The sequence below is a fragment of the Hyperoodon ampullatus genome (assembly GCF_949752795.1).
Source record: "Hyperoodon ampullatus genome assembly, chromosome: 14".
Lineage (NCBI taxonomy): Eukaryota > Metazoa > Chordata > Mammalia > Artiodactyla > Ziphiidae > Hyperoodon > Hyperoodon ampullatus.
In genome coordinates, this window is record NC_136927.1 from 35494446 (window position 1) to 35503461 (window position 9016).

At 46.6% G+C, this 9016-nt stretch overlaps 1 protein-coding gene across 1 annotated transcript; it reads right to left on the reverse strand.

Annotated features, from left to right (window-relative positions):
- Nucleotides 1–6710: 6710 nt before the first annotated feature.
- Nucleotides 6711–8564, reverse strand: LOC307062760 (polyadenylate-binding protein 4-like; the record flags this gene model as incomplete). Its single annotated transcript, XM_079718603.1, has 1 exon — nt 6711–8564. The coding sequence occupies exon 1, from the start codon at nt 8556–8558 to the stop codon at nt 6711–6713; it is 1848 nt and encodes a 615-aa protein (XP_079574729.1). The 5' UTR covers nt 8559–8564.
- Between the last annotated feature and the right edge of the window lie 452 nt (nt 8565–9016).

Below are 9016 nucleotides of genomic sequence, written 5' to 3' on the forward strand. Positions count from 1 at the left end.
TAGTGTCCTCCTTTGTCTCTTGTAATAGTCTTTGTTTTAAAGTCTATTGTGTCTGATATGAGAATTGCTATTCCAGCTTTCTTTTGATTTCTATTTACATGGACTATCTTTTTCCATCCCCTCACTTTCAGTCTGTATGTGTCTCTATGTCTGAAGTGGGTCTCTTGTAGACAGCATATATATGGGTCTCATTTTTGTATCCATTCAGCTAGTCTATGTCTTTGGCTGGAGCATTTAATCCATTTACATTTCAGGTAATTATCGATAGGTATGTTCCTATTACCATTTTCTTAATTGTTTTGGGTTTGCTATTTTAGGTCTTTTCCTTCTCTTGTGTTTCCTGCCTAGAGAAGTTCCTTTAGCATTTGTTGTAAAACTGGTTTGATGGTGCTGAATTCTATTAGTTTTTGCTTGTCTGTAAAGTTTTTAATTTCTCCGTCGAATCTGAATGAGATCCTTGCTGGGTAGAGTAATCTTGGTTGTAGGTTTTTCCCTTTCATCCCTTTAAATATGTCCTGCCACTCCCTTCTGGCTTGCAGAGTTTCTGCTGAAAGATCAGCTGTTAACCTTATGGGGAGTTCTTTGTATGTTATTTGTTGCTTTTCCCTTGCTGCTTTTCATATTTTTTCTTTGTATTTAATTTTCGATAGTTTGACTAATGTGTGTCTTGGCATGTTTCTCTGTGGATTTTTCTTGTATGGGACTCTTTGTGCTTCCTGGACATGATTGACTATTTCCTTTACCATATTAGGGACGTTTTCAACTATAACCTCTTCAAATATTTTCTCACTCCCTTTTTTTCCTCATTCTTCTGGGAACCCCTATAATTCGAATGTTGATGCATTTAATGTTGTCCCAGAGGTCTGTGAGACTGTCCTCAATTCTTTTCTTTCTTTTTTCTTTATTCTGCTCTGTGGTAGTTATTTCCCCTATTTTATCTTCCAGGTCACTTATCCGTTCTTTTGCCTCAGTTCTTCTGCTATTGATTCCTTCTAGAGAATATTTAATTTCATTTATTGTGTTGTTCATCATTGTTTCTTTGCTCTTTAGTTCTTCTAGGTCCTTGTTAAGCGTTTCTTGTATTTTCTCCATTCTATTTCCAAGATTTTGGATCATGTTTACTATCATTACTCTGAATTCTTTTTCAAGTAGACTACCTATTTCCTCTTCATTTGTTTGGTCTGGTGGGTTTTTACCTTGCTCCTTCATCTGCTGTGTATTTATCTGTCTTCCCATTTTGTTTAACTTACTGTGTTTAGTGTCACCTTTTCTCAGGCTTCAGGTTCATAGTTCCCGTTGTTTTTGGTGTCTGCTCCCAGTGGCTAAGGTTGGTTCAGTGCATTATGTAGGCTTCCTGGTGGAGGGGACTGGTTCTGGTGGATGAGGTTCTGTGTTCTGGTCAATGAGGCTGGGTCTTGTCTTTCTGGTGGGCAGGACCATGTCCGGTGGTGTGTTTTGGGGTTCTATGACCTTATTATGATTTTAGGCAGCCTCTCTGCTAACAGGTGGGGTTGTGTTCCTGTCTTGCTAGTTGTTTGGCATAGGATATCCAGCACTGGGGCTTTCTGGTCGTTGAGTGAAGCTGGGTGTTAGTGTTGTGATGGAGATCTCTGGGAGAGCTTTCTCTGTTTGATATTACATGGGGTCAGGAGGTCTCTGGTGGTCCAGTGTCCTGAACTCGGCTTTCCCACCTCAGGGGCTCAGGCATGACACCTGGCCAGAGCACCAAGACCCTGTCAGCCACACAGCTCAGAAGAAAAGGGAGGAAAATAAATAAATAATAAATAAAATAAAGTTATTAAAATAAAAATTAAAAAATATTATTAAAAATAAAAAAGTAATTAAAACAAACAAAGAAAGAAAGAAGAGAGCAACCAAGCCAAAAAAACAAATCCACCAATGATAACAAGTGCTAAAAACTATTCTAAAACAAACAAACAAAAAAAATGGACAGACAGAACCCTGGGATAGGACATGGTAAAAGCAAAGCTATAGAGACAAAATCACACAAAGAAGCATACACATACACATTCACAAAAAGAGAAAAAGGGAGGGGCTTCCCTGGTGGCACAGTGGTTGAGAGTCCGCCTGCCGATGCAGGAGACATGGGTTCGTGCCCCAGTCGGGAAAGGTCCCACATGCCACGGAGCGGCTAGGCCCGTGAGCCATGGCCGCTGAGCCTGCGCTTTCGGAGCCTGTGCTCCGCTATGTGAGAGGCCCGCGTACCACAAAAAAAAAAAAAAACAAAAAAAGAGAAAAAGGGAAAAAATATATATAATATATATTTATATATAAAATAAGGAAAAGAGCAACCAAATCAATAAACAAATCTACCAGTGATAATAAGGTCTAAATACTAAATTAAGGTAACCATAAAACCAGAAACAAATTAGATGAAGAAAGCAAACCCCAAGTCTACAGTTGCTCCCAAAGTCCACCACCACAATTTTGGGATGATTTGTTGTCTATTCAGGTATTCCACAGATGCAGGGTACATCCATCAAGTTGATTGTGGAGATTTAATCCGCTGCTCCTGAGGCTGCTGGGAGAAATTTCCCTTTCTCAGCTTTGGATTTGGCCCTGCCTCTGTGTTTAGGTCGCCCTCTGGCATCTGTTCTTTGCTCAAACAGGACGGGGTTAAAGTAGAAGCTGATTCGGGGGCTCTGGCTCAGTCAGGCTGGGGGGAGGGAGGGGTACGGAATGTGGGGTGAGCCTGCGGCGGCCAACGTGACATTGCATAGCCTGAGGCGCACCATGTGTTCTCCTGGGGAAGTTGTCCCTGGATCATGGGACCCTGGCAGTGGCAGGCTGCACAGGCTCCCGGGAGGGGAGGTGTGGATAGTGACCTGTGCTCGCACACAGGCTTCTTGGTGGCTGCAGCAGCAGCCTTAGCATCTCATGCCCGTCTCTGCTGTCCGCGCTGATAGCTGCGGCTCGCGCCTCTCTCTGGAGCTCCTTTAGGCGGTGCTCTGAATCCCCTCTCCTTGCACACCCCGAAACAATGGTCTCTTGCCTCTTAGGCAGGTCCAGACTTTTTCCCAGACTCCCTCGCGGCTAGCTGTGGTGCACTAGCCCCCTTCAGGCTGTGTGCACACAGCCAGCCCCAATCCTCTCCCTGGGGTCTGATCTCCAAGGCCCGAGCCTCAGCTCCCAGCCCCCTCCCGCCCCGGCAGGTGAGCAGACAAGCCTCTCGGGCTGGTGAGTGCCGGTCGGCACCAATCCTCTGTGCGGGAATCTCTCCGCTTTGCCCTCTGTACCCCTGTTGCTGTGCTCTCCTCCGTGGCTCTGAAGCTTCCCCCCTGCTACCCTCCCGTCTCCGCCAGTGAAGGGGCTTCCTAGTGTGTGGAAACTTTTCCTCCTTCACAGCTCCCTCCCGCTGGTGCAGGTCCTGTCCCTATTCTTTTGTCTCTGTTTTTTCTTTTTTCTTTTGCCCTACCCAGGTACGTGGGGAGTTTCTTGCTTTTTGGGAGGTCTGAGGTCTTCTGCCAGCATTCAGTAGCTGTTCTGTAGGAGTTGTTCCACATGTAGATGTATTTTTGATGTATTTGTGGGGAGGAAGGTGATCTCCATGTTTTACTCCTTCACCATCTTGAAGGTCCTTCTATTTCTAAGTCCATTTCTGTTGCTTTAATCCACTCAGGTTGTGGTACTTCATTCTGACGGCCCTAGGAAATGAATGCAGAGGCTGTTAATGCTATATTGCTAAGTGTAAGCGCAACTAATAAATCAGTGTGCAGACTATAATCTCATTTATATAAAAATCATGGTTATGTAATTTTAAATGACAGGAAAGATATACAATAAAATACTAACAGATTTATCATTAGGGGATGTAATTTCAGGTTTAAATTTTTGTTCATTTTTCTAGTCCATATTTTCCAAATTTTCAAAACAAATAGATTATTAGTATAATAGGAAAAGAGGTTATTTTTTACAACAGACATAAATTGCCCCTGGAAATAGGCTCCCCACACATACCCCTTATACCAACAAACAGCATATTGAATTTGCTTCCTAAGGTCTCATCCTCTCCTGCTCACACATGCTCAGACTATGACTCTTCACTGAGAAAGAAGCAGAAGGAGGAGGGTTTGTGCCTCTCCCTTTTATAATCAGTGGCTCCCCAGTACCATCCGAGTACGAACCATGTGAGATCTATCATGCCCAGCCCCTGCCAACATCTCCATTCTCATCCTCCACCCACAGCCACCCTCCCATACTGATCAGCTTGTAACACACACACACACACACACACACACACACAACATCACTTGTACCTATCTGTTTAGTAATATTCTGCCTCATTCCCTAAGGAATCTCATGTGACTTCCCACATAAAACCACGCTGTGCCATGCCTTAGTGCCTTTGCTCATCCTGTTTTCTTTGCCAAGTATGCCTTCCCCAGCTTAGATCCTCGGCCTAAATGCCAATTCCTCCAAGATGCCCTCCTTGATATCTCTGCCTCTTTAGGTTTTGTTGGGGTTCCCACCCTGTGTTGTCACATCATCTGGGTATCCAGATGTCCTATCCCAAGTCATAATTGCTGGCTTCCTTCTGTCTCTCCCACTGCAGCTTCAGTTCCAGGGCGGGCAACACTCCCTGATCATCTCTGTACCCAGAGTGCCTGGGCCTGGTACGCAGTAGCAACTCAATAAGTTCTTGTTGAACTGCTTGGAAGCCCAGATAGCTGAAGGCAATAGTGAGACAGACTGGGACTTAGGACCTGGGACCCTTTGCTGCAGTGCTTACACCTGGACAAATGTCTCCTCGAGAAACAAAATACAACGAAAATATAAGGGACTAAAAATAACTGTGTGCATGCACAGTTGGGGCAAATTATGGACAACAAGATACAAAAGATACAAAAAGATCAAAAAACTCAACTGCCACTTCTGAAAAGCCAGGAGCAAAATCAGGGTGTCAGGAGCAAAAGCAGGGTACTGTGCATGCCCCCTGCACAGAACACCAGCAAAGGGGTGGGCAAAACACCTAAACCACCCCTCTGCCCTGACCCCTGGGCACACCCCTACCCTCACCCCATATAAGAAACCAGCTCCCCCCCTTCTCGGGGGAGCGAGCTGGGGAACGTGTTACTTGTTCTTGCTCCCCGCTGCTGCATCAGGGGTCCCAATAAAGCCTTGCTTGAATTTCTTGTCTGACCTCTGATCAATTTCTATTGACTGGGGAAGGCCAAGAACCTTGGTCCGTATCAATAGGACAGTCGGACTGTGTTATTTAGAGACTGTATCTCCCTGCTCCTTCTTTTGCCCCGTCCAACCCACCATCCACAAACCAAAGTAATCATTTTAACTTACGTTTAGGCCACCTCATGCTAAAACCCCTACATGGGTCCCCATTACTCTTAGAATAAAATTCAAATTCCTTGTCATGGTAAATAAGGCCCTGCAGGATTGCCTTCTGACAGCCCAACCTCAACTTAGAAGGTAAATGTGTTATGAAATTTGCTGAATGATGAAATGGATGCATGGGTAGGTGGATGGGTCATGGGTGGGTGGATGGATGGATGGATGGATGGATGGATGGGAATGTAAACTTATAGGGAGTGCAGCTTGAGTATTTACTTGTTTCTCTTCAAAGAAACCCTTTGAAAACATTCCATAGCAAGAGAAAATTGGAAAGGACATTTGATTTTTGGTTTTGCCACTTATTATTACCCATCTTTTTGCAAGCATTTTGCTGCCCTGGGGCTCAGTGGTCTTGTCTTTTCACGGGCTTTAAGCCAGATGATTCAACAGATTTCACTGGAGATGCTTCTCTGGCCAGTGGTCCCAGGCATCCACAGGGCATTGCCTAACTGATGCCTTCCTCACCCACTCTAATCTCTTTTTTCTCTCCTCCAACCCCACGCCAGGGAAAATTCTGGAGAGCCATTAAACCTTGCTTTAGGGGACTTTGCTTTTATTGACTGATGACTTCAGGGTCTCACTTTTCCTCTCAGCTGCCCATCAAGGTGTCTTTCTTTAAAAAAAGTTTTATCCCCAAGAGTAGTTTTCAAGCCAGCTGGCAAAATAATGGAAATTTCCCTACAAAACATCCTCACCAATCACTGAATAGAGAATGGCTGAAGAACTTTTTTCTTCCCAGGATTCAAATCTCCCCACTACATTTCACTTCAAAATCAGACCAGGGCTGCCTTTGTACAATTTTTCTCTCACAGCTAGAATTCCACCTTAAGTTTTCAGTTGTAAGTCAGGACATTCCAAAACATGCTAGAATTCATCCACTTTTCCTCACCTCTACTTCTGCTAATAAAGTCTCAGCCACTGTCACCTCCTCCCTGGACAAAAGGAACTGGTCTCCATGCCTCCTCCACCTCCTGCCTATGATCTTTTTGCCTCACAACAGCCAAAACATTCTTTTTTTTTTTTTTTAATGGAGATTTTTTCTTTATTGAGAAACTTAAGACTTGGGTACATCAAATAAAACCAGTTTCTGGGGGGGAAAAATCAAAACTCACAATAGAAAAAAAAAGTTAACACTGTTTGGGCCATATCAGAACCCAGAGAATATATTCTTTTAATTGAAAATTCTAGGTGCTTCATAATTGACCTTTTGATACAAAATGACCTATTAAATTTGAAATTTGTGGTTCTTGGTGTTGAGGTCCATAGGACAAGCTAGGACGTCTTCAAACCCTGAGCTGAATTCCATGAGGGTTTATTTGGCTTTTGAATCGGTTTGTCCTTGTCTAAGAGGTAGCAGCAGCAACAGCGCCCACCTTCTGGGCAGCTTCTTTCTTGGCATGATGAGCCTGCAGGACCGCCACAGCTTCATCCACCTTGGAGCGGAGAGACTCGGGGGACTCCAGCATGTGCAGCAGCTCCGAGTTGTCAATCTCCAGCAGCATCCCCGTAATCTTCCCAGTCAGGTTTGAGTGCATCGTCTGGATGGGCAGGAACAAACGTTCACCCAGCATCTGTTTCTGTTTCTGCGGGGGTGCTGCGGCCAGCATGGAGGCGGTCAGCGGCTCCTGCCCCTGCACGTGGACCGCAGGCTGGGGTGCCTGAAGGGGCTGGATGGCGGGGTGAGGGCTGCGGACACTGGAGGCATACTCGTAAGGTGCAACAGCCCGAGGAGCAGCGGCAGCAACAGTGGCACGAGGCGCTAGGCTCTGCACAGCTGTGGGAACACCAGTTGGAGCCAGATGGCGAAGAGCTGGACGAGGCCCAGACTGGCGTATAGCACTTGGCATTCCTTGGAAGCCTTGAGGTCTCCCACCTTGCTGCCAGCATGGATTAGGCCTCATCTGTGCTAACTGGTTAGGTGTGTAATATGGAGGTCTTCCCTGAGCCTGTGGAACTGCTGGCACAAAGTAGCCCCCAGCTGCAGGCTGGAACTGATTTAAGATGGCATTGGCGGGGAGCGCTCTCATCCCGGCCACCCGCTGCATATACTGGTTGGTCAGGTGAGCCTTTCTCTCTTCTTTTCTCTGGGCCAGGGCGACATACAGTGGCTTGGAGCCCACGATGCGTCTGTTCATCTCCGTGACTGCTTTGGTTGCCTCTTCAGGGGATGAGAAGCAGACAAAGCCAAACCCTTTGCTTCTCCCATCCTCCAGCATCACCTTAGCACTGGTGATTGATCCAAAAGGAGAAAACTCTTTCCTTAACTTCTCATCATCAATGGTGTCATCCAAGTTCTTAATGTAGAGGTTCACCCCCTGATACCGACTAATTCTCTCCTGTTTCAGCTGTTCAAATTTTCGCTTTAACTCGGCCTGCCGTTCCACTTTCTTCTGTGCACGGCCGACGAAAATGACTTTCCCACTGATTTCTTTTCCATTTATCTCCTCCACGGCCTTATTGGCATCCTCGTGTTTTTCGTAACTCACAAAGCCAAAGCCTTTGGATTTCCCATTGGGATCTCTCATCACCTTGACACTTAGAGTCTTACCAAACTGGCTGAATAGCTCTTTCAGACTCTCATCATCCATCTCTTCCCCGAAGTTTTTGATATAAACATTGGTAAATTCCTTAGCTTTGGCTCCAAGCTCAGCTTCCCGCTCTTTTCGAGACTTGAATCTGCCCACAAACACTTTGCGGTCATTGAGGAGCATGCCATTCATCTTCTCAATGGCCTTGTCGGCAGCCTCCTGGGTCTCGAAGTGGACAAAGGCATAACCTTTAGAGCCGTTCTCATCACACACCACCTTGCAGGACAGAATGTTTCCAAAAGCACAAAAAGTATCATAAAGTGCCTTGTTATCTATAGATTTGTCCAGGTTCTTGATGAAGACATTTCCCACGCCAGATTTTCTCAAAGAGGGATCCCTCTGAGACCACATGATTCGGATTGGCTTTCCCTTAATCACATCAAAGTTCATGGTATCCAAGGCCCGCTCAGCGTCAGCCGGCTGCTGGAAGTTGACGTAGGCATAACCCAGGGAGCGGCGGGTGATTATGTCGCGGCAGACCCGGATGGACAGCACAGGCCCCGCAGGACTGAACTTTTCGTACAGCATGGCCTCGGTGACGTCCGAGTGCAGGTCACCCACGTACAGGGAGGCCATGGGGTAGCTGCTGGCCGCAGCGTTCATCTCCCCAGCCCCCAGTACCCCGAGCCCCGCCAGGAGGACTTCTTAGCGGGGGGCCACACAGGACAAAAGGGGCTCCGCTCCGAGCCGCGGCCCACAGGTGGCAGTGAAGCTCAGAGAAGCTGGAGTCGGCTCCGAGGGCCGGAGAGGAGTGCGGGGACGGCTCGGACGAGACTGCCCAACCACAGACAAAAGGCTCTCAAAAACAATATGGCCCTCCCTGGGAGTTTGTTAATTTTCAGCTGTCCTGGTCTGGAAGCTCCCAATTTCAAAAAATGAAAACAATGAAAACGGGGACTGTCCTCCAAATTACAAAAATTCTTCCCGAGGCAACCCAGTGGTGCCCACGGCGGCCTCCGGAACGTGCGTTTCTCTATAAATATAGGCCTCGGGCTCCCGGCGGTTTAAGATTACAGCAACCCGGGGAAGAGGGAAACCAAATATTTGTCGGTGCCGACTCG